General features: G+C 32.1%; 1 protein-coding gene across 1 annotated transcript; it reads left to right on the top strand.

The window, feature by feature from the left end:
* Window positions 1–334: 334 nt before the first annotated feature.
* Window positions 335–26,819, top strand: LOC106720934 (estradiol 17-beta-dehydrogenase 11). The gene is made up of 7 exons (XM_014515739.2): window positions 335–582; window positions 13,623–14,033; window positions 22,470–22,594; window positions 24,646–24,756; window positions 25,069–25,316; window positions 25,672–25,788; window positions 26,514–26,819. The coding sequence occupies exons 2-7, from the start codon at window positions 13,718–13,720 to the stop codon at window positions 26,695–26,697; spliced, it is 1,101 nt and encodes a 366-aa protein (XP_014371225.2). The 5' UTR covers window positions 335–582; window positions 13,623–13,717; the 3' UTR covers window positions 26,698–26,819.
* Window positions 26,820–27,699: the final 880 nt, after the last annotated feature.

Below are 27,699 nucleotides of genomic sequence, written 5' to 3'. Positions count from 1 at the left end.
TTAGCACCGCAATGACATTTGCAGGTTTGTAGGACATGTTTTTGGGGAATTGTTTCCTAAAATTTACCTATTGTGATTGTGCTTCCGAAGCTTTTTACGGTGAACTATTGTACAAATGTGTAGTAGCTAACAGAAATTTATCTTCATTAAATATCGTGATTTTTTTCTCAATTTTTCTTGAGTATGTTTAGTTGGCATTGAATTTTGCAAAATTAATTGATTTGAGCCCATGCGCAGACGCTGTAAGCTACACATTGTGTACAAAAACATTGTCTCAAGGTCACAGAGGGTAAAGGGTCGAGCGGATTGCGCGCGCACCGCGTACGACCCGCTCTCCGCCAGCTGCCAGCCGCCACCGCTCCGCTCAGTCGATTCGCAGCGCCGAGTGCGTCCGCTGGCTGCACGCTTGACGCCTTTGCCGGCGCGCGATTAAAAAATAAACATTACAAAATCTGTCAACACGTTCGTTCATTTTGAAGCCAAATATTTCAAGAAGATAACGAATACGATCTAGTGTTGTGCTTGTGAAACAACTGAAAACCACCACCGAATAATTTGAAGTGTTAATAATTAACAATTTTGGTAAGTTTTAACATCCAATAGGGCTAATAATGTAATGTTGATACAAGTTAAGCAAACGCTTTCGTAGTAGGCATAAGTATAAGATTTTCGAAAGTATTTCAAGGCGATCATGCTTCGCGACCTCATGACTTTGAATTAGATTTTAATCGATCTGACGTAGATGATTATGATTTTTCAAAGATAATTGGGCACATTAATGACTGCTACAATGTTACTGACGTAAGTTATTGTGTGTTTGACATTGGATTATTTTTTTTATAGCATACACTAATCCTGAAAGATAAAAATATTTTCTTAATTAGATACAAAATTGATAAAACACATAATCACAACCAATTAAGTTTAAAAACTTTACTTTGACTCCTTTCTTTAAATACTATTTTATACCGAGTAGGTGCAATTTTGAATTTACGTGCGTAAACTTGAGGTAAATTATGATGTCAAGGTGAATGTCGTGAAATTTAATGACACTCCGCGCAGCCTAAAGCGTACAATAATTTTAATTTAAGACCGACTTAAAAAATACAAAATTAGCACTAGCTATCGTCCGCGACTCCGTCCGCGCGTAATTAAAAAAAAAAACTTAATAATTAGCCTATGTGTTCTTCCAGAATATGTCCTACATCTGTGTTAAATTCATCTAGATCCGTTGAGCCGTTCCGTAGATGCCTTCAAACAAAGATCCATCCATCCATCCAAACATTCGCTTTTATAATAGTAAGATTATTCTGATACTAATTAAAATTGATTGTCTTGCAGAAGACCAATTATGATTTCGTTTAACAATTCGAGTTCTTTCATGATTGCAGTCGTTGCATTCAGGTCGATCTTACGGCTAAGTAAATGCAATAAAGAATATAATACTCTCGACCAGAGGCAATTGATTTCTCTTTTGTCATTGATATCTAACATAGCTTCAAATCATTCGTTGAATGATATTATTCAGGTTAAAAAAAAAAAAACTGCAAAGATTATTTTATAGATTAGAATTTACGTTCTTTTACATAATTATAATTTTACGGGTGAAGTTGACATATAAATTTAAAACTTTTACTAAAGTAGTAGATGTTGTTTCAAGATTTTTTGTTTACAAAAATGAAAGTAGATAACTGTTTTGTCATAATATTTGCTTGCTAATCAAATTCCTGACGACTGTCGCAATGTCTTTTTTTTAACTGTACACAATAGCTAGCTAAAATTATCGCACAATTATATAGGAAAAAAGAAAAACACAACCGATGCTTTAGCCAACAGTTGCATAACAACAAATTATGGTAAAGTACTTAAATTATAAAGCGTTACATATTATACATTATAATGTTATTAATAAGTGTACAATATTTTTTAGGTCGGTTATTTTAGTGTTAGTTTTTTAGGTGTAACTGTAGGTTGCATAATTACACTAGCATTGAAAAAATGGTTACATGCAGTAGTAACTTTTGCGCGAATTTACGTCAATTTTGATATGTAGGTAGTTCTTCTAGAGATTATCCTTTCTTTTAACATTTAATAGAATCAATGTTTACATCATTGACGTTCTGTAAAGTTGAATGATTTCAAATTTTTGCTATTCCTTTTACCCATTACATTTATTCCTTACATGTAAATAAAAAAATGCATTTTTGTAACGTATTATAATCACTGTTTATATTTAACTTGGCAGTTTATAAATTAAAATTTATTTAATGCAAGATATTGAGAATAAGGTTATTATCATGATGCACTGAATGTAGATTTGGTTTACGATAATTGGCTATAAACTGAAATGGTTGTCGGGAAACATAAAATGAATTGAGAATGTGAAATCAAGCAATGAACATAATTGACTGGAGAGTTGTATTTCACAGGTATGTACGTTTTGTACATGTAGGTAATATAAGTCATTAGAAAAAAATGTGTACATTATATAAATTAACTACAGAGTATTTTAGTCTATGATACGAAGTTGATAAATCGTCAGTTGGTTCCGTTCATGCCGAGTAGGCAAGGCGTAGCGTGCGCGGTTGGGAAACGAACACAGAAGGCCGTCCGGTCTACGTCAACGGACCTATCGACATCGTCGCGTTCCTATTTCATTTATTTCTTACTTAAGGATAAACATATTGAAATTATATAACACTAGCGACTTGTAAAAATGGAAAAAATGACGCGAAAATTGACTGAGAAAGATTCAACCTTCGGACAAAATTCAGATCTTTTATAATGATACTCAGAGTCTCTGCAACAGAAGCTACTTTAATTATAATTTACTTCATAACACTGTCGTATAAATTTAGTTAAGTATTGTATTAAAAATTATGTAATCAAAGTTGAAGGTGAAGTCGAATGTACTTGGTCAAGATTAACCAGTCAACTTGCGCTTAAAAATATAAATAAAGGAGTAGCTATAGTTTAAAGCTCAATTATATGTTTATGCAAAATAGATCTTAATTTTTAAATCTTTGACCCCAAGTTGAATTTTAAGAAAATCTCAGATTAAAACAATATATTTAAATTGTTTTAAAGTTATTGAAGTTGATATCAAATATTGTTAAATAAAATTTATATGTATACTACATCTTGATTTCTTATTAAAAATGAGACTGAAAACCAAGCGTAGAGCTAATATCTAGCTTTATAGTTTGATTCTCGTAGTTTATAGATAATTCTCCTCTGATAAAAATTGGAAATCATAAATATTCCTATATAATACATATATACTTTTTTCTAAAATCCACGATTTTGAGAAATACCACCTTTTGTGCCATGCATGTGTATTGGAAAATATTGCAAAAACTAAAATACCAATACATTACAATACGCTACGTGCAATTTTAATATTTAATTTACAGTAATAATGTCCACTTGAACATTTAAAAATTGTAATTTCAACCATCGATTTTGAAACACGACCTCCGTTGACTTAAGTCGGTTAGTTTGTTGAAATCTTTGTTTTTCAGTTGTTTTTCGAGCTTAAACATGTTTCAACAATCAATTTGACACTTCGTTGTAGTACAATTTCGTAACGGTTTCAATGTTATTGAAAGTTGTGCAAGTTAGTTATAATCAACAATCACAATATGAATGCATAAAAGTTTTTCGTTAATATGTAATATGTACATATTTGCGGAAATTAAAACTGTCTTTTATTATTATAATCTGCATTGTATGTTACTTAGAATTTTTTGGTATTTCTTCCGAACTCAAGAAAGTTCCATTTTTTAAAGAAATTCATTAAAAAATGGAAGAAGACACAATTTTACAATCAAATTTCAAAGTAATCCATAAAGTTACAGTACATAAATGGTATTGAATATTTTGTTAATGCAGGAAAAATGAAAATGATTAATGTATAGGACCCTACCTCAGAACATCCTAACAAAGTTTCCTTAATATATGTCCAATGGGTAATGTATGTTGTGTATTTTTACTTAGAGGAAAAAAAAGATAGCAAAATAGGTTCTGAATATTTATTAATCTTCAATAGGACAACCATGCAAAGTAGGATCACTTTCTTACCGCAAATACGATACAGCAGTGAGTTATTAACAAGTAACACGTAAAGGAATCGTTGTAATTTAGATTACGCTTATGTAAAAAAATTGGCAAGCCCATACAAAATTAGTAAACGCTAAGACCCGTCATATTTACCTTACCTTATATATTACCTTGGCCCAGTTTTAAACAAAAGGAACAAGAAAGTCAAATAATTCAATACTAATATTAAACTAACGTCTGTTGAAATATTGTAAATCAATTTATGATCAGATATAGCATACATTGAACGTATGTTTTATTGGTAATCCCGCACTGTATTATTTAAAATCAATCATTGAATTAATTAGATTTTCACTGAGATGATCAGATTGAACTTAATTGGGCAACTATAACTCTTAACGTTATTAATTTTAAAAGAGTTGTTATAAATAAATATGTTATTTCACAGAGCGTTATATGTCTTATTTCCATATCTATAATTTGTGTTTCGAAACGTCTACTGTCCTTTTTTTGCGTACACTTTCTCTCGTGCTTTCTCCGCGTTCGATGAAGTTTTGGTTGTTATGCCGTCGAGAGCGGTCATTAACTATATTGCTTGGCGACTTGACGATGATTAGAGTGGACTTCTCTATTTTTACGAGTCCAACTTCGTGTGATTAAGTATACCGAGACAGTTATTGACGTAGAATTTATAATTATTAATCGTAGAACGACCGTTTGGGGTTACCTTAACCTACAATATAAATTAATAGATATCTGGCAGGCTATAAAATAGATTTCATTAATGTTCTTATACGTTTTGTATGTCTCCTCTTATTGCAACACTGAGTTGTTAATAGGTCTTTAAGGGAGATCCTAGTTTCCAATTAAGAACAATGTACAAATAATTGGCGACATCTTTTGTGTATATTAGAGGAATTTTGAAAGTAGCGCCAGTTATCGAGAAATTGAGGAGCAGAAGGTTAGCGTGGTTTGGACATGTTATGCGGAGAGATGATAATCATATAAAAAAAAAGTAATGAGATTGAATGTGGATGGCTATAAAGGTAGAGGAAGACCAAAGAAAGTATGGATGGATTGTGTGAAAGAGGATATGCGTAAGAAGGGGGTAAATTCAGATATGACGGCTGATAGAGATGTATGGAGGAGTAGTACATACTGTGCCGACCCTCCATAGGGATAAGGGCAGGTTGATGATGATGAATTGGCGACATCTTTCCCTAATTTGATGACCAAAAAGTTTTGATGGTTGTGTTACTAAAATATGTTTACGGTATTAGTACAACTTGTTTTATAAACACTTAAACTTATTTGATCGCATCTTTCATTGTCCCTGTCGATGTAATGAAAACAGTATCAAAATGAGTTTGTACTAAATAACATTAAGAGACTATGTATTACGAAGGTCAGGACCTTCAGAATTATGAACGGTGTTAAAGCGAGGTTAAAAAGAAAGCTATAACCTTGACTTTAAAACTTTCAAATCTAAGTAAAAATCATGTCATCGTAAAATTGTGTCATGCAAAGTTTTTTAAGTTCTTTCTAAAATTTTCAGACTAATCTTACTGGAATCACTAGGGTTTTAAACGCATTAAATTTCATTATTATAATGCTGTTATAAAATATTATTATGTAGTATTACGATTATATTAATTGTTTTTTACACCAACAGAAAAGTATCTATGATAAATATTTTGACAGTCGTAGTTAGTCGTAGTTATATATAAAAGAAAGTCGTGTTAGTTACACTATTTATAACTCAAGATCGGTCGAACTGATTTAGCTGAAAATTGATGGGGAGGTAGCTTAGAACCAGGAAACGGACATAGGATAGTTTTTACCCCGTTCTCTATTTTTTATTCCGCGCGGACAAAGTCGCGGGTAAAAGCTAGCCTATGTATAATATTAATTTTTTGCTTTTTTCCTGTTGGTATCTTGATTAATTGACTACGAACGGTTCTCTAACATAAAAACTATTATTTTTAGTTGCACGCTTTATAAGATATGTTACCGGAATATCGCATTCCCCGCTCTTTTGTAATTTGCCCTGGTGTAATGCTTAGGTTACGGTAAATTGTATATCAAACGAATTCCTTCACAAATTTACTGTTTAATCTTATGTTTCGAATAAATTTTGACACTTTGTTAAAGGTTCTCCAATCTATATACAGTACATTTTTACAATTATTATACTAAAACAAAGAGTTTCCATCAGTAACGCGAATATTGTCTTTACTTGAACGCTAGAACATACAATTTGCATCTCAAATATTTTTTTTAATTGAAAATATACATAAAATAATATTCTATCGGTTTCCAGTAATTATAATTTACAATGTAATATAATGTTAGGCAAGTCATTGTGCGTTCCGCTAGAGTTCGCGTCACGCGTTTCTTTATCTGCACATTACACTCATGTTGTATATTTTTGCTCGAGTTGACAACCTGTCACTGACAATCCTGTCGGAGGGTAATATTTTTCATGTGGATTTATGTCGGTTCATATGTAATAAGACTGCCGACAACCTACAGTGGAAGATGTCGTTTCATTTGCATTTTTTGCGGGAAAGTTATTATCAGAATGTAATTATTCGTTCAATCTTTTCAGTGAGGTACGAAATATAATATCGTCTGAACGGACAGCAAGATGCAACATCCGACTAAGTTTTTTGACATTTTACTTCGTGAACTTATTAGGAAATTAGATTAATAAATATTTGAAGGTTAATTGTGCTATGATTTACATTAATAGTAGACAGGTAATTTAAATTTTTTGAATATATCATAGTCAATTTTAAAATGGTAATAATGCGTTGCGTCGATGAATGGAAACTTTGCGGCTTACAAAACCCTGGCATTAGCTTCGCTTTAGTCACAATCTGATGGAGAATTCTTAAATTTCGCTTGTTATGTGTAATTTGTCTTTGCATCTATTGTCCTGTCTACTGTCTAAATTGATTTCCACAACATGATGATTCATAGAAAGGGGACAGAAGGAAAGAAAGGCCTTAATACAAGGAAATTATTTTCTATGTCATAATATTATTTAAATGCCTTGCTGTTGAAATATTAAATTCTTAGAGTTTGTATCTGCCTCTACTTCCATTACTAGTCAATAAAATTTAAATCCTACCAGTTCTGGTATAAATAAAACGTCTTAATAGCAGGCCAACGAGAATGCAATTAAAAATAACTGTTTAAAAAAACATGTTATTATAAAGCTAAATATACGATCTTTTTAATGATCCGGTATTCCACAAACAACCAATACACGCCATGCTCTGTCGTGTGGAAATGTATTGGCAAATATATATAAGTCACACGTTATAGAAGCAACCAGATTTTCCTTGCCGGTTCAAATAAATCGGTAATTTATTCACTATACTAATGCCAATCAAGAAACAGTCTTAAGACATATCGTGCAAGAATTAATAATTTTAATGACAAGCTAATTGTTGAGTTTCTTTAAAACATAATAACACTAGCAATAATAACATACTTCAATAAGATTCATCTTGTCACGCTCTCTTATTTATCTTTTCGACATGCACTATCCACTGGTCGAATGCAATGAAATGACAAATTATAACATACCTAAATAAGCAATTTTACCTTTACGAGGCTGTTATCTCAGATTTATTAAAAACCGATATGTTTTTATCATCAGTTTAAACATTAAAACTATTCAGAACAAATACATAGACAATAAATTACATTGTCAGCCAGTCAAATATGTAAATATCATTTCTTTTTACCGTTGAATTCGACCATATACCTTTCACAAAACATGTCTGAAATGACATGTCATACAAAAAAGATGTATATATTTAATATCTGTTTAGGGTTGCTCTTCAGGGTACGGTTACCTTCGTGATTATTATATTATGCATCAATAAATTAATATAGAATTTATTCGATTGATGTCAAATTGCACCGTTCTTTTTTCCATTCTAGACTTAGCTTCAGCAAACCTACCGCTTAGTTTATATTTCCCATACTAAATATACACTAAGAGCTGTTTTAATAACCTATTAATGGATGCTCTGAGTCCTGAAAATAATAGGGGGGATTTCGTAAGCCTAGAAAAATAAATCTTTACCAGTACCGGGATAAACAGTACACTTTTAATTTTATTCAATTGATATTGTAATAATGCTGTAAATAGACTCGGAAGTCTGATATTACTGTATATTTGCGATTTACGACTTAGTACCCTAGCAGTTAACTATAAAACATTTAATGGATATATTTACATTTTTATAGGTTTCCATTCTGACGGTACTAGGATAACCATTAAGGATATGTTGAAGGAGTTTAAAGAAGTCATAAAGTGTTCGTAATACAGAAAATAAAATAGTTCCCAATAGGTACAAAAACCCTCTAAATAAATCCTAGAGAAACATCATATAGGCAATTGTAAAAAAAGTTTGCAAAATGCTAACTGCTGAACTCACGTGCAGTCTTTTCAGATTTGTCACGAGTCCTTCGTCGGGGTGAGTGATTCAACTTTATGGATTCGCGTTCACTTCTTCACTCCTCGGACTGAATTATTAATTAGTGTATTATATTGTCGGGAAAGTTTTAATCGGTTGAAGATATTTTGCGATAGTTCATATCCAATTGTTTAGAGATTAATTTTATAAAGTTTACTAGGTCATATCATCGTAGGTCGAATAATATTAACCTGTTATCGCAGCCTCTGTGTAACCGCTAATCTGTTGCGATATAACAGTCGTGCTCGCTAACAAGTGAGAAATGTCTCTGTTGTGTCACATCGCTGCGACGAAACAATGCTTTTGTTTTTGTTATTGTATTAATGGTAATGAATAATAGTTTATGTGTATTAAGGCTGTATGAGCTTACCTATGTCCGTATTTCCGCACTTCCAAGATCCATTCTTGTATTTTCAATTGAAATTTAAAATTGATTTAATGACACATATTGTATCGAAAGATGAGAGCATCATCGAGGTTGAATTTCCATTTTGAGTACAAGATATATTACAAGATTAACATTTTGCATTATATTATTGTATCTAACTTATTTATATCTACATCGTAAATCATGGTCACTTTTTTTTTATAATCCGAGACGTTAATATCCATAAGAATTGTAAAGAGCCCATTCGCTGGCTGCTGTCCTTGAATAATCAATAAAACAGCAATGGCTTATCGCGTTACATTGCGTATTCTGCTCACGCGTGTACCGGTCAAGTTCACTTTGCGTAACTCATGGACCCTGAGTCACGGGAATAAGATCTACTAACATTTCATGAATAAGAGTATATTGCTTTTTTATCCTCGACGTATGGGATTCAAATTTAATCTGTAAGTGATTTTTGATAAAGGAAATTTTAATGTATAAGTTCCTATGGGCGATTTCTACCCAATTTCTTCGGGCCGTCCATTCACCCTGTCAACTAATTAATACTCATGTATCTATTCATACAGTGTAACCTTAACTGATCGTTGAAAAAGGTTTCTGATGACAGTTTTATTTTTTAATTATAAATTGACGTTAAAATCTATTGGTTGCCATTTACATATGAATGTTTTTGTTCGGCCTTCATCAACTGGGAGTGTGATTTATCGCACACATTCATAATTTGTATAGTGCTAATTATTCTTGAATGTCAGAGAATTTACAGTATATTGCATATATTAACATCAATATTTTCTGATAACAGACCAAATAGCGCCTTCCTGAATAGGATATATTTTCTTGGTTAAAAAATTTGAGTATTTTTCAGAAATCTGAATTGTTTTTAATAAAATTGTAATTGAAGATTTTAGGAGCATAAAGCCGCATTCACATTTGTCTGACGTGTTGTGTCGTGATGCATCAGAAAGGTATCGGTCTCATACAATTAATATGGTTGCGTGCACATTTCTCTGACGCAGTGTGTTGTGATGGCTAGTGTTGTGTCGCGTCAGAAGCGATCCCGGTCCGCGTCAGTATGGGTGAGGTGCGGGGGACGGCGCAACGACACGACACAGCGGGTCGGACTAGTGTGCACGTGCCATTTTGTTGTGTTGTGACGCGTCAGAAGTTAGACATTCTAAAATACTGATGAAATTTTTCAGCATCACTCTCAAGCTCTTTAACGAGACAATGAAACTCGCCTTTAGTCTCTCTTTTTGTATTTACTGGATGTATCCAATATCTTCTTCTCTTTCTTTGTTTTATTAGAAGTGTTGCCAGTGCCAATAACTGCATATCTTCTTCATAATCTGAATCTGAATCGTATGATTCATGAAAAACATTGCGAATGTGTAAACTCTCTGAGAGCTATAACGAAACTGATTAAAAATGTCATATAGATGTGAACAGTCGCCATCACGACAGAAAGCATCACGACACAACACGTCAGACAAATGTGAACGCGGCTTAACATGACGGTTGTCTGTTTACCTCGTTTTGCAAAACATTAAAGATTAGCTGTCCGCCCGCGACTCCGTCCGCGCGGAATTAAAAAAAACTTTATAAGTAGCCTTCTTCTCCGAGACTATGTTTTACATATTTGCTAAATTCATCCATCCATCCATCTATGACATTAGTAAGACAGAAATCCGATTAGTAAAATAAGAAGTAAATGTATAAATTACGAATATCATATTCAAATGTTGTTACAATGCGTTAAAGACTGTCAGTAATTGTGGTATATGACCTTTGTAGTAGAGTACTCTTTGGCTTAGAGGTACAGGCGGCCCTGCCCGGGGCGTTTGTGCAATGCGGTTGCGTTCACCGGCGCTATAACATTGCGACATATGCGCACCAAGGAGCGCCGCGCCATCGCTCTGGATCAAGCAGCCATTTGAACTTCCACACCAATGAATCATGCTGTATAATTTTTCACGTAAAACTAATAATCCCTTTATAAATAGTCCGACTGACTGTACTGTAAAGACTTTCAGATTAGAATAGAATAAGGTGTATCACAGTGCAACACACTTTTGTGTATTTTACTTCTTACTAATATTATACTCATAAATACGAATGTTTAGATGGATGGATGGATGTGTGTTACAAGGTATATCCAGATCGCCTGCATTGATCTCGATGAAATTTGGTATAGATGTAGAACACAGTCTGGAAGAACACAGATCGGTTACTAATTAAGTTTTTTAATTCCGTGCAAATTTTTTAAATTATTAGATCACAAAATAAAACAGCATAAAGAAATCGTACATCACATTTTTGTAATAAATTATAAAAAGATAGTGGTATTACCAACTAATTTCGTCGTGACGACAACGATAGCAATCATATTTGTGTCTGTCACGCTCTACTGCTGTACATTCCATTTCAAAACATGAAGACATGTTATTATTGTCGTTATATGCCGAGTAAAAATATTTATGAAACAAAGACATGTCATGTCTTTGTTTCATGTAACTTGTCATGTCTTTGTTAGTTTTTAAGTTATTATCATATCTCTGGCCTTATCCCACTCACGTGGGGTCGGCGCGAAATTTTGTAAACCTTAATGTTTTGACTTAATTCATCACAACCGGCCGCCTGCCAACCCTACTTGGGATTTAATTGAAATTAAATATTTAGGTATATTTTAAAATAAATAATTTGTAAGTTATTATGTTCTCTGAAATATCTCACTGCAGTATTCAGAGTCATTAATTGGTAATTTAGATTTAAAAAGAACACTAAAGGGAGACCTTACTAAGTCCGGCACTCAGTCTAGAATCCACTGAAACTCCAGAGGTTATAAAGAGATGTCAACTAATCTGAATGAAACCTCAGATAAACTTCAGGTAGTTAACATTTAAATAAAAAGAAAAGATTACTAAGTAAAAAAAAACTTTTATACGAACAAAGAAGCTACGTATAAGTTATAACATTTATAACTCATATGCGGCTTCTTTACCAGTTAATGTGCTTTTAAATTCGAGCTAAGTGTCCTTGCTATAAACATATTTTTCGATGTTTAACATTTATTTTAGAAAATCGATGAATCAATAGATTATGCCACGCCACTGTCTTAACTAATATGCATATTTATGATCAATTCACGGAGTATCGTACAAACAACGTCTATTAATCTTTTTTACAAATTGATGTAAACAAATATTTTATTATTTTATAAAGTATTTATGTCATTTTTATTTGTATTTTATTACTTTATCAGATGTTATTTTCGACAACTTATGCGGGTTTTATAGCATTAATATTCTGATATTCGTTATAATTACAAAATTCAACAAGAATTACAATTTACATAATTTGTTTTTGTTTTTCTGTTGGTAGCGCGTAACAATGAACGCAACTTCTTTGTTTGGCCTCTTTAAAATATATCAAAACAATAACTTTCTCATAACGAAACCTTACAACTGAATGTTAATTATGTTTTATACCTAAGGTGACAATAGAACAAGTAGCTTAAATGATATTAAGTAGGTAGACGACAGAAAAGTTAAATATTTTCTTTTTAACCTACTGACAAGACGGTAAAGTTTTTAACGCGTATGTTAAGTTTTGATGTGTGTGGATTTGTCTGTATGTTAGTTCGTTTGTGACGGCCTAGAGCCTAAACGACTAACCCGATTTAATCCAGTGCGGTGTCACTCGATTCGTCTTGTTCTCTGATCGGCACAAAACACATACAGTGGACGTGTGAAGTAAAACTCCAAATTAGTAAGAAACGAGATCGAATCTCACTCCTCATAGCTTTTTACATCGCTAAATCAAATAATTTTAAAGTGTTTGTTTTAAAAAGCAGCCTATAAAGATGGATATCTCACCGATTAGAGTTTCAGTCAGTCGAGTTTATGGATTTTTTTCATCCTCTTTAATCCACGCGCATTCGATTTCACTTTATTACCTATAGAAGAGGAAATCCAGGATATGTTTTTGTAAATGTAAATAGTATGTTTTTATAAAGATTCGGCAGTGGAGCCCCACTGTTGTCATGCCACACCGAGATGTACATTTCTATCGGCTGCAAATATTGTTGGATCTGCTAATCGTGTTATTGTCACATTAGCAGGTATATTTGCAAATCGCCCTACATTTTCTACGTTTCTTAGGGTTCCATTTTTTACCACACCGATATATCTATTAGTCTTTGTTATAAAATTACATTAAGTGAGAAAAAGTTTTCATAAAAACATTCCTAATTTTACTTATCTTTTTTTAATAAATAAAGAGAAAACATCTTGATTATCTTTTCTTCGTTCATTATTTTTGGATATTATATGTCATTTTTTACTAAATTAAACTTACTTTCTTATTTATTACGTATCTACATGTAAAAATTTTCATCTAATTTCCTCCACATTGAATATTACGTAGCGTTAGTTTTATTACATTAATCAGTGTAATATATAACTTTTAAGTTTGTAATTAGAATTTACATAAGTACGGAACCCATATTGTCAGTAATATCACACGTGGTTAATGATTAAATGAACTTTGTTTTGAATCATTTAAATTACTTAACGATTGCAATTATGCAATATAAATACGTAATTTAAGCAATTCATTACATTCAGTAATAGAGGTCGTGCGCGTTTGAATAATTTAGTAACAATTATCTTCTTTAATTACAGGTACAAAAGAGAAAACAATTGTTTCAGAGTAAAGCGTTATGCTAAATGACATATAACTTAATTTTAAAATAAGTACGTGTTAATAAGCTAATAAAATGTCGACTGAGAGAGAAGAAACACAAGAATACATCAATGGCATGAGACCCGGCCCGTTGACTAGAGAAATACCAGAATGCATGAGAGACAAATATACAATAGTGCAGACGATTTTGGACGTTATAGCCTTGTGGATATTACTATCGGGTTATATAATTACGGGGATATACAGGGCGATAGTGGGATACCCGAAGAAGGAACTTAAAGACAGTATAGCGGTGGTGACTGGCGGCGGAGGAGGCCTCGGCAGTTTGGTGGCTCTACGACTGGCGAGGCTTGGCTGCACCGTCGTTTTATGGGATATCAACAAACAAGGTCAGTAATGCTCATGATATTTATTGCAACATTAATATGGTAATTGTCTCTTGTTATGCAGCGTCATGCACAATAATTGGGACATCAGTATATTATTAATAATATTTATTGAATATTTACAATCACTGATGTGCAATTCCTTGTATATTAATATATAAATGACTGATATATTTATCCAATACAAGCAGAGATTAAAGATAGCGTGGTTCGAATAAGAGTAATGTTTTCAAATATCAAAAACAATGTATGTACAGTTAAGTTTGTTTCCTATGTCAATTAAAAGGTACAAAAGAAGGCAATAACGTTATTTTTGTCGGCAATTATACAAAAAACTTTTGTGTGACGGACAAGGAATTAAAATTGAACAACGCACAATTACGTGGATCCATCTTTGAACATACGTTATCAAAATTATTTAATCTTCCATTTAAATCCTGTGACTGTAAAAAAAATGGTCAAAGTTTATCTTACCTATTTTTTTTTTATTTATACAATAAAAATGTTTATCATTTAAACAGAGGTTAGAGGTTAAATATTTGTTAATATAGCTCAATGATAGCTTGCTATATTATTTTAGTGAATATCGTTTTGAATCACATTACTTTTCGCGCATATGTATGTCTGAACGGTTTGATGTCTTTTGATGTGCGAAATGTTCGTATTCTTATCCTGTGTAGTAAAGTAATAATACATAAGCCGAGTTTTTACGTTAATCCTTAAATTTATTGTCTATCCGTAGTTCAATTCTGTTTCACAACATGTAAATAGTTTTTTTTTTAATTTTAATGCGCAATATCTTAAAGTTTTTGTTCGATTGTTCTTTTTTACGAGCATTATGAGTTTTTCATCAACGTTGTCAAATTCAAGGTTTTGACGCAGGTGACGCGAATTTCATGGCCGATTATGAAACTGGCAAAACATATCTCTTCTTTGCTCTAAAATTCGACTGCTTGCTTTTATGAAAACATATTGTTGTCTCTATTTTTTCAAGGAGAATGTGTGGGGTAACAATAATGTTTTCATACTAATGTGTTAGTAGAAAGTCACCCTTACTAATCTTAAGTTTTTATATGATGAACTAAGCTTATTACACAGAAACTATTGTAAAAAAGTGATATGACGGAAGTTACGATAGATTCTCTTCGCCGACCGAAGCAGCGCATGTAGTCGCTGTGGAAATAATTGCGCCACATTAGTAGATATTCCGCTTATATTGCTTTACTGTGTGAAGACATAGTAAATAATGGTAATCGTTTGGTAACTATGAGCTTAGATTGTACGCACACTACTAGTTTTGTAAATGATTAAGGTACTATGGTAAAAGTATTACCTACTTTGTCGAACCTGCACAGGGAAAGATGAATGACTATGGGATTTTTTATTGCAATACAAAACATATTAAGTACACTTGCTACAACACAACCGCAATTGCAGAATCGTTGCCTACCTACATAATCGACAGAAAGAGTATATTTTCAATTCCTATGCGTTCCTTCCTCCATTAAATCCACTTCTCCTTCCCATCTTTTTCTTATAAAGGAAAGGGTGGGAAAGGATTAAAATTAGGCTTCCGGCGCATACTAATGGCAGACGAAACTTGGAATTACTTCCACTTCACTTCCACACAAAAGTGTAGTCATGGTATTTCACCGGGCGAGTCGTGCAACAGAGATTGTTGTTTCTGGCGTCTACCACTGTTTTTACCGACCATGTTCGTGTAAAATCATGTAAGTGTAAAAACCGTATGCACCAAAAGTAATCTCATATTACATGTGTGTATATCTGTGTATGCATTTGTTACAAATGAGTTTCAAATGACATTTCACTGAAATGGGTAGGAAATGAATTTCCTCAACTGTACATGATATACTGTAGCACATTAACCTTAAACAAATATCTTTAAGACACGTGCATCTTAATAAAAATTAATGTATATTTAATTCGTCTGCAAATGTTCAGTTTTGAATAATCAATATGCCATTACGCGAATACGAACGGGATTAAGGTTAATTGACATTAAACGATTTTAAATGACATTTCAAACCTTTAAAATCGTTACATCCAGGTGACGAATTATTAGTTGCAATTATATAAGAATTAATTAATTCCTTAAAAATAGTCTCCAGAAATACTAATATTTAAACTACTGGGTATAACTTTAGTACGCTTCGACTTCGACTTCGTATGCGTATAATTAAATAAAAACTAAGTATTTATTTCGTACATTTGTACGATATGTCTCTGACTCAACTTTTAATTGCACAACGGTTGAGCGACTTCATTGCCCTTTAATTAATATGACGGGAATCTAAAATGGCGTAAAATTTAAGATAATAATGCAAAACAATTACAGCAATGTTTATTGTAGTCATTGTACCCATTCCGTGCCTCGCAAAACTCCCATAGCAAATTCAAAAGCCGAACAATTCATAGCAACATCATTATGGCGACATAATTCTATTTCATTTTATATTTGGTTGTGCTTTGTAATAACATCCGACAATTTGTATAGAAATATACAGTGATATGCATCATTTGATTACCACTATACAGCCATGTACAAATGTTCATGTACAATGTTTAGTAACTATAAAATAACATTTATATTTTTAACATTCTTGGAGAAATTTAGTCCTAGTTAAAATGCTGCGAATTAATTCATGGTATTTAACCGGTTGACTATTTGACCACAGATGTTTTGGACTCTACCATTGAATAATGTACAAGTTGTATAATTTAATAATCTAGATATTTTCGTAACGAGGCATTGTTCAATGTTCTTGTTAACATATCCGTTGTGTAATAATTTTAAACACAACCTTGTATTATTGCGTATCTTTTTGCTACACTGATGAAAATTTTGTTAATTCGGTTGGATTACAGACAAAATTGATGCATGTGTATTGAAATAGATGATATTAGATTTTTTGTTTATAAATTAAACTGCGACGAAAATTTTTATATGAAAACAAATTAAGGTTAAATGCTATTTAACACCATAAAATTTGTGTAGGTACATAATATTACAATATTTATTATCCTACTTCTTGCTAATATTATAAATGGGAATATTTAGATGGATGTATGGATGAATGAAGGTATCTCCGGAACGGCTGAACGGATCTTGATTCAATTTCGGATATAGAACATAGTCTGTAAGAACACAAACATAGGCTTCTCATTAAGTTTTTTTGATTAATGCCGCGCGAACGGAGTCGCGGGCAACAGCTATTTATAAAGAATACAGTGCATAGTTATTATTAAAAGATTTTAGTTTTAAGCAATTTAAAACAAGGAAAAAACTTAATGTATTTAAAAGATTTTAGTTGTAAGCAATTTAAAACAAGGAAAAAACTTAATTTAAATATTCATAAATACCAAAATTATCTAATGTTACCTATAATAATTGTCTAACATAACCTTTATCCTTTTTCTCACCTTGAATATTTATCAAACTTAAAAATACTGTGTAAAATTTATGTTTTACAATAAACAATTACTTTTTTTTATTGTTTATGATGACAGTAGAAGTATTTTTGACGATCTACCCAATTGGAAACATCCATGAGTCAAATGCCTAATAGTCAAGTTGCAATGTGCTTTTGGATTGGGTTAGGCTTGAAGTGTTCAAAGCCACTCTGTCCAATGTTGAAGACTGAATAATTGTTTTAAGACAATTGCTCACGCACAATCTTCTATGGCAGATAAAATAATAAAGCGTTAATTATATAATCAATTAATTTTAACGACGGTCTACAATTGAATAGCAGTTGACTTCGACAATATATTGCAGTGTCATTCTGTTTTGTAAACTATTGCATTGACAGTTTCAGCAACAAACTTCGACATGTTTAATTATCAGCATCAACGTGTATCAACTGCGACGTGTTTTATTTAAAACAATGTCTGTATTTTGTCGTCAAACACGGAAAAGTTTCTTGACCGCAGTGTTGTTTTTTACGTACATGTGTAGTAATCAAATTACAATATTTTTATTAAGTTATCTGTTGCAATAAGTTAATATATTTTCGTAAAGAAAACCATCAATACATCTTACTAATATTATAAATGCGAAAGTTTAGTTGGGTGGATGGATTGATGTTTGTTAAAAGGTATCTTCACAACGGTACAACAGATCTTGATGAAATTTGGCACAGATGTAATCGCGGGCAACAGCTAGTGCCTTATAAATTCATATCAAAAATGTATACATACATAGTTATCTGGGTTATTATCAATGAAAATGAAAGATACGACGCACAGTTTCAAGCCCTCGTAAACAATAATATGACACATGAAACTGATCAACTACATTGTTCAGTTCATCAAAGCCTCTTCTATTGCACTCGTACCGTTCATCTCACTTACACGATGGTCTTTCAATGTCTATCATTATCTCTACGTATTTTCATACTTAAGTATTCAAGTTATTTGTCACTATGGTTACGGAGAAAACTTTAAGTGCCGTTTCTATTTTATGTTGATGTGTAAACATCTTAAAATTCCTACTATTTGTAGCCAGCGGAGTAAATATTGGGCTCAATTTCTCCACAAACAGACACTTTGGCATATGACATTGACTGTTGGTAGAAATTAATGGTCGAATACTTCAAACTGATTCTTGTTGTAAATTGTTACCTTAGAATGTCACTGTGACTCTTGTATTAACACATATCATTGTTTTTTTTTTTTGTCAAAACCAATGAAAGGGATAGTAGTATGTATTTATACACACTTATCTTACTTCTTACTAATATTATGTATGCGATATTTTACATAGATGGATGGATTTTTGTCAGAAGGTATCTCCAGATCTATCTTTTTTTATCCGCGCGGACCGAGTCGCGGGCAAAATTGTATGCACAAACTAATTATACGAGTAGATAATTCTTACATCAAGAACTATGATATATGCGTTTATATAGCACATTGAATACAATAACATAAACGATCCGTGAGATCAAAAACTATGTTATTATCGTGATATGTCTGTATCGAGGTTGTCGTTACATCAATTACCTGTAATAACTTCATGCTATGTTTTATGACTACTATTACCTATAACTATAGAATAAATGGGTATATTACTGCATTTATTCGATGATATTATAAAAAGTAATAGAAAATATTTCTTTAATTTAAATCAACAAATTACATATTTTTTAATATTCATGAAGTAATAATGACAACCATAGCATAAAAAAATTAAACTCTATTTTAAATTGTTTTGTATGTTGATATTAAAATAGCATGTTATAAAGGATATTTTATTTCTGGGTTTTGGGTAAAGTCTATCAAAAGAGGGTTAGGTTACAACTCGAATTTTAAGTAAAATAAAAAAGTGTTGTCTTTGTCTTTGTGTTTTAAGTTATCACGAACTGAAGATCACGGGTAATTTTTTTTCTTTTTAATATTTTATTATTTACCTTATTCGGGTATTTATATCTGGTTAGTCACAACTGAAGAGATGTGGTTGCAAAATAATTCAAATTAATTTTATATCATCAAAATGATAGGGAAATCGTATTAATGATATTATGGATAATAAGCTAGGCAATTCTGAAGTCAAGTCTGAACGATGAAAATAGAAATAACATATAATTGACACCCTCCATAAGTTATGTTGGTAAACGCGTTATCTCTATGCCTTCTACACTACCAATACGATTCCTTTTCTACTATCAAAACAATTTACTACCACAGACCTTTCAACACTACACTTGTAAACGAAGTTACTAACAGTTAGTGATAAATGAAACATTATATGTGTACATTGGGACAGTTAAATAAACTGTATTGATGTGCACAAGACCTATTCAAACATTTACGTACTCAAAGCTTCACGCCTTAATTATACTTGTACGTAGAAAAAATTGTATTTCAGATAGACGAAGACCGTTATTAGATAAATAAAGGCAATTTTGATGTACTCCAAGATTGTTTGCTTAAAATGGACAACACTCATCTTAAGGATACTCAATCACATGCACTATTTTTGAATACATGGCGAAATTGACGAAAACAAATACTTCGGGAGGTAATCTTGCTCTACTATAATTGAAGGTCAATATGATGTGGTATATAAATTGATTAAGGTTAAGCTTTTCTACCCATACCTGACAAACGTACAATGGTCGTCAGCTCTATGTCGCAGCGCTTATCTCAATCTTAAGCCCTATAATTTTCTATGTTTATAATCCCTGGCAATGTCTGTATGAACAGTATCCGTGCCCAAGATACTGATTTCACTGCAAAAGGACGATCAGAATACTAATTTATATTTCCCTACAAACTTGAAACTTATTAAATTTATTACTATAGCAATCCTACTTCATTACCGAAGTAGCTATAGCCAAAATTCTCTGATATAGCTTTGGCGGGCTCTTACGACCTCACAATTTATTTTTGCAGTATATCCTTTTTGTTGTCTTTCTTTGTTCTTCCTTTATCCTCAGTAGCATTGTTCTTTGTTAAGTTAAACGCTTGTAATTCAAGACCGTAATATTCACACGTCTGAATCTTTTTATTTTATTTACATTTACTAAATATAAACGTACTAAAGATGTCAGTAAAATTTTTGAAGTGCATTGGTACTTCTACCTGGGTTAACTGGCATTGAACTGAGCAAACCTCAAAGTGCGGTCAAGGACCTTTGGATTCGAATGTTTAATTGGCTCGGTCTCTGTCGGTCGAGATTATGAGTCAATTTAATTGCATGCTATGTTTATGGCAACTTTTAGCTGAACGCCATTCCAAAACATTAATATTATTCAAATTCTTATCTCATCAAATGTGATAAATAGTCATCAAATAGTTAGATTAAGTTGGTAACATTATATAATTTTTATGCTTTTTTCTTTATTTTTTTTAAGTTTAAAGTTGACAGTAATAAAATGCTTGAAACGACACAATCCCTCGAAGCTATTATTTCGACATAAATGAAATTACGGTAAGATATAACTATGGTAGAACGTAAGACCTCAGTAAGTGTATAAACAACCGACTGTAGTGTTGCCATGAAACTGAAACTACCAAACAATGGCAGTCAAGGTAAACTGGATACTGGTGTTTACGCAACAGAATATCGCGTTTGCACTGAATCAAGTGTAATCGGCCAAGTACTCTACTATTTAAAGTGTGCAAAGAACTCACGTAATGTGCAGTTTACAAAAAGTTACTTATATTTCACTGTATGTTTGGACTGTCACTTAATACTTTAGTCTCTGTTTTGTCAAAGAGAATGTATTTAATACAAGAGTGACTGCAGTGGTGTTCAGTGGTCGGACTTTGTGAAATAGTATGATCACTGAATAAGTAGATTGATAATAAGAATCTTAATATTATTTTTGGGATAAATAAAGATTACTACAATTGTTGTGAGACAGATGAAAAAATTAGGGACAAACTTGGATGTCATACCATCCCTACAGGAATGTGTATCTGTAAAACAATGTTATTAGATTTTGATTACCTCAAAGAGAACTGAATCGTAATAAAAATGATATTTTTCCACGATAACACATTACTCGTACGTGTTTAAGTAAATATAATTACAGACAGATAAATCGAGTAAGGCAAATGGGGTGATGGAATATTTTTTTTAATTTACTTGTTTATGAAATCAAGTAAGTACCGGAATATAGAGGTGTAATTATTATCAATCGATTAATATAGTAGTTTAACTCGAATGTATGATTTTTTGGTCTCAATGTATAATTTTTATATATCATATAATTAATTTATGGTTACCTCTATTCAACATATGTAACTGTTCAGAATATTTTCGACATCGTTAAAGCTTCGCACAACCGCTGTATATCCGCGTCAACTTACAGTCGTCATTCGTGTTTTTCGACGGCCCGTTACTCTCTCAGCCAGTTTACTGGCAATTTTTTATAACTGAATAACTTTGTGAACTTAAACATATCTCACAGTGGTCATTGCCAACAACCTTATTATCTCTTACGTGGTAGAGTCAAACTTACAATGATTTTCTTAAACTTAGTACCAATTTTTAACAATCAAATTGAAGTCCTAAAATTTATAAGTATGAATCAACATTATCATTATAAAGAGGAATCATTTGTATTTTTGTAAGTAACTAGCTGTCGCCCGCGACTCCGTCCGCGCGCAATTAAAAAAAACTTAATAGCGGTATGAAAAATAGATGTTGGCCGATTCTCAGACCTACTCAATATGCTCACAAAATTTCATGGGAATCGGTCAAGCCGTTTCGGAGGAGCCTAACCACAAACACCGCGACACGAGAATTTTATATATTACTCGACCGTTTTTCACCATTGGAATGTTACAAACATTATCATTGACTGGGACAGGACAGGTCGCTAGTCGGTAGTATGAATTGTAGAATTAAGAGCATCGTTTAGAGATTATCAATTATTAACAAATATAAAACATTATTATTTTTATTTACAGGTTTGGAAGACACAGTAAAACTAGTCAAAGGCATTGGTGGAAAATGTCACGGATACGTAGTGGATCTGGCCAGTCGGGAGGACATCTACAGAGTAGCCAAGACGGTCCACGAGGAAGTCGGCAGAGTGAGTAGTCTATACAATTAATAAAAATGGAGCGTCTGTGTGTAATAAAAAATTTCATTACATCTCGATTTACTGGGTTTCTTCCTCATATAAGTTAAAGAAACGTCTCACGGTTAAGGTTACGGACTACCGATCTTGCGGTTGTGGGTTCGAATTCCGCAATTTGAGTATTGTCGAGAAACATTTATCTTAATACTAGATTCGACCTTCGACGGACAAATAATATTGATGTTTTTATTAATAATGTGCCAATATTTGATTTAAAATAAAACTGAAGGCCGAGCGATTCTTACCATTTAAATATTGCTGTCATTTTTTTTTACTTCTGTTTCGTAATTGATTTTGTCTTATTATATTATATTTAAAATGCCGATTCGGTTTTTTCTCTTTGGGTATGGACACTTTTTGTAATTACATTTTCAAAGAAAAAAAAATTGATTGTTAAGAAGGCAACTAACATACCAATTGGCAAATGACTTTACGTTTTAATATTTGAACCGGTAACAGGCGAATGTTTTTTGCTCAGACCTTAATGACGGGTTTTACCCGTTTGATACGAAAACTAGAATCACATGTTTGTATTTTTTATTCTAATTTACTATATTATTTTCTATCTGTCATATAGATGTACTAGAAAAACTTTCCGATTTTGCAATTGAGATAGTCTTTTTGAATTAGGTCGGTTTTCAATTTGACTGCATCATATGTACTTTGTATGTTCAATTAGGCTTTATTATTTGGAATGTTCAATATTCCATTAACAGAAGGACTATGTCTTTCGCCGTTATGAATGATATTGGTATTGTCTTTATGACTGACTTTAATGATTATGTAAATGTCTCACATTTTATAATAAATGAGACAAATTGTTTTCTTTTTTATATATATTTCTTTAATAAAATATATCTTCTTCTCTTCATAATATATTTTTAATTTATTCATGTGTATCAATATCAAATAAAGGTCAGTACATTTCTTTCTTTGCTTATTTCTTCTTTTTAAGCACCATAGGTAATGTATTTTCATAAAGAGATAAATTTGTGTCGAAACATTCACGAAATTTCTTACAATTATAGCCGCCCAATGTAAACGTACAGTGTAATTATGTTCGGAAGATGTTTCACAAGACACAGATTCCAGTGAAATGAAGTTGTTGTCCTTAAAAAATTTTGGTAGTAAATTTCCATTGTACTACATACATACATAATTATTATTCAATACTGAGGCCTTGTTAAAGACTAATTGCAAATCTTACTTCTTACTATATCTTACTAACATTTAAAATGCGAATGTTTCGATGTAAGGATGTATGGATGATTTGTTAGAAGGTATCTCCAGAACGATTCAACGGATCTCGATGAAATTTGCCATAAATGTAGATGACTGTCTGGCAGAACACATAGGCTACTAAGTTTTTTTTCTTAATATTGCACGGACGGAGTCGCAGGCGACAGCTAGTTGTTAAATAAATTGTGACCACATGTAGTTTTTGTTTTTAGAGATTCAAGGTTAGCATTATTAGGACAGATATTTGTTACGAGAGCTCGTATTAATTCTCACTTTTAAATTCATTCCAGTACTTGGCTTTTTGTAGGCTGTAATATTCGTTCTTTGTATCAATGCTTTGTTTTAAATATCTTTTATATTTAGTTATACAAAAGCCAAGTGCAAGGATGCTTTGTACCTAAACTTAGACTTCCTAGTAACATACAACTGTTCGTAATCACCAAACCCCACTGAAGATTCCTTGGACGCAGTAATAGGTATCATTAGTACAAGTCAGTAATTTATATGTTGTATCTTTTTATCCAATTTGCATTTGCACGTTCTCGTACCGTATGTACAATAAAGCGAAGAGGTAATAATGACTTATTAGTCATGCATTATAAATAAATCTTGGGTTAAAATTAATAAAATCTTTTAAAGTTATATTTATTTATGTATTTCCGTGAGCCCCAATGAAAGTTGGATAAAGTTTTTCCAGGAAATGTTTCAGTGCTCGTCGTACAAAAAACAAGAGATTACGATAGATTCTTTTGATTTTTTTCTAGGTGAGTTTACTGATCAACAACGCTGGCGTCGTGTCCGGCCAGTACTTACTTGACACGCCAGATCATCTCATCCAGAGAACGTTTGACGTCAACGTATTAGCTCATTTCTGGGTAAGTTGAATATAATATTTTGTATATCATTTTTATTATATATCATTCGAACATCAAATGACAATATAGAAAAAAGGCATTTTTTCATAACTAACATTTTTTCATTTTTACTATTATACCAAGACGTAAGTATTTTCTAATAAGGGCATTCTTGTTTTCGGATTTATGATGTTTTGTCTCGTCGAAAAAGATCGTTAAAACGTAACTTGTTTTTGTAATCGCCAAAAAAATATGTATAAGCGATCCCTAGGGAACTATAATAAATAAATATAGAACACTACATTAAAATTAAAAGATTTTCTCTATTTCCAGACCGTGAAAGCATTCCTACCTCATATGATTGAACATAATAATGGTCACATAGTTACGATAGCGTCGATGGCGGGCCACGTGGGTGTCGCGAAGCTAGTTGACTACTGTTCCTCTAAGTCTGCAGCTTGCGGCTTCGACGAAGCTTTGAGATTGGAACTGGAAGTTCGAGGCATTAAAGGAGTCCATACTTCACTAATCTGCCCGTATTTCATCCGTTCAACGGGAATGTTTGAGGAAGTTAATTCAAGGTTAGTTCAAATATTAATGATAGTACCAAGGAATTTTGATTTGGCAAGTGAGAAACGTGAGGACTCTCCTGCACGACGTGCTGTAATTTGCATTTAGCTTTTAGTTGCAACAAAAACTTGTTTTGATTAATTTATAGCTCAAGTTATTCTATTATTACATCTACATAGTATGTAAATTGTGGATAAAGGTGACATTATTAAAAAAATATATAATTTTTTGTTATGTTATAATAACGTTTATTTATAAGAATTTGAATTTAACCTTTTAATTTGCTATTTTGACCTTAAACGGAGATTGAGGTTGTTATTTGAGTCCTCAGTCGTTTTTTACTAGCTATAATCTGTGCACTGTTAGGTTCGTTCCGCAGCTGAACTCCAACGAGGTAGCGGATCGGATCGTGTTCGCGATCCGCACCAACGAGTCCCTCGCCGTGATGCCCGGGTACTTCCGACTGCTGCTGCCTTTCAAATGGTAACAACACATAACATATTTAGTTTCACCTATTTCCTATTAACTTCCAATATTTTATATTTTATATAGTTATTTGAAATTTTAATAAGGTTGGCGAACACCTGTTTCTATTTTTTTTAACACAACGGTACGCCTTTTAACATAATTTTTATAAGCTTGCTAAATCCCAATAAAATTTGATTCAATTTAATGTCTGTCTTAATTTAATAAAAAAAAATTAATTAAAAATTCCTAAAAAAAACAACTACTTGATAAATCAAGGAAATAAAGATAACATAAATATTTATTTTTTCCATGTTTTATTATATTATAATAGTTGTTATTACAACAAGATGACAGAAGTGCATTATCAAGGTTAACATAAAGATTAATTGCGACTAGATTAAATAAATGTAAAATGCAACAAGGTCTTAGCTCATTGATATAAAAGTTTCCTTGTTTCGTTGCACTTGTAATATTTTGACGGCTTTAAATGTTAACGTGTCATTGTCTGTAATTAATGTTTGAACCTTCACCTAAAATATTGTTATGTTTTTGCTTCACGAGGTTATTTTAATTTTCAAACAAAGGAGTTTGTTTTTGTGACTATAATGATGTTTTTTTTTATCTACACCTAACAAGGCTGGCAAATTTTCGTCATTTTTAAGCGATGGTTTATCTTGGTTCTTACAATTTATGTAAGCCTTTTCAATTTTCTACAATCAATACGTTGTTGTGTATTCCAGGTTGGTTCCGTGGCCGTGTGTGTCTGAGATCATCCGTCGTCTGGTGCCGGACGCTGCGCCGGCCCCTATAGCCTCGCACCGGCCCCAACTGACTGACGATTTAGTGCCAACATCACACAAAGGCAAGCTGGACTCCCGCCCGATGACGCTAGTGCCGCCCGCGCGTCACGACCGCCATGTCTGACGTCACGGTGACGTCACAACATGGCGCCACAAGTGAGGAACTTTGTCAAAATATGGCAACATTCTATCTTAATATATGTATAAATTTTATATGATGTAATTAAAATGTGCCTATTAAAAAATTATTGTGATATATCATTACACATTATATTGCTCTTGACTTTTATAAGGAAATAGTTAGACAAATGTTTTACGATTTTGATTCTCTTGTTCTTATATTTAAGGTATTTTATTAAATTATAAATATAATGTGTATTTAAGAAATTAGTTGACGAATATTTGACAAAGTTCCTTATTATTTAATTTCGGCAAAACTTCTTAATTTGGTTATGGATAGAGTTATGATCTATAGTCAATTAATATATGAAAATTATTTTTAATTGGTTTTTGGAAGATAAAACAAAAAATTGTCAACTCAGTCCTATAGTTAACAAAAAGAGTTATGCTCTTCATACATACGACAATTTAAATCTCCGAAACTTGGTAATTTTGGTTGCCAAACGATTTACGCACTCCAATATCAGAGCTTCGTATTTCGCGTCGCCGACATTTTGTTCTTTTGACGCTGAAGCCAGTCGCTCACAAACTTTTTATCAAGATGGTCGCGAAAAAGTCGAGTGATTTTCAAGATAGCTGAGCAAAACTTTTTGTGTACGGAGAACGCCAGGTTACAATATTAGTTTTGAAGATTTACGTCTCCTCGTGTACGAAGGGATTTAAACAATATTAAAAATATTGTTATGAAAGTATTAGTTTTTTTGTTAAATACTTATTTTCCAGATTTTTTTTAATAATGTCAAACCGTCTTTTAGTTTTCTAAAAGAATGTGTATTATGTTACAGCGTTATAATTACATTGAAATTATTGTAAAAACAATTAACATATGTTAATGTTTTTTCCAATGTATTTAAAGATGTAATTAAATGAGAATTTAAATATTATTAATTTTAGTTTACTTACCTAGTTTTATTAACTTGAGTTAAGTGACATTTTAAGATACTGT

The sequence above is a fragment of the Papilio machaon genome, chromosome 15 (genome assembly GCF_912999745.1).
Source record: "Papilio machaon chromosome 15, ilPapMach1.1, whole genome shotgun sequence".
Lineage (NCBI taxonomy): Eukaryota > Metazoa > Arthropoda > Insecta > Lepidoptera > Papilionidae > Papilio > Papilio machaon.
Note: the sequence above shows the minus strand (reverse complement) of the source record. Positions and strands in the feature narration are given on the sequence as shown.

Coding starts and splice junctions, on each gene's coding strand:
- LOC106720934 (XM_014515739.2), top strand. CDS start 13,718: ATGTCGACTGAGAGAGAAGAAACACAAGAATACATCAATGGCATGAGA. Junction 14,034..22,469: donor ATGGGATATCAACAAACAAG/GTCAGTAATGCT, acceptor TTTTATTTACAG/GTTTGGAAGACACAGTAAAA. Junction 25,317..25,671: donor TTTGAGGAAGTTAATTCAAG/GTTAGTTCAAAT, acceptor GTGCACTGTTAG/GTTCGTTCCGCAGCTGAACT.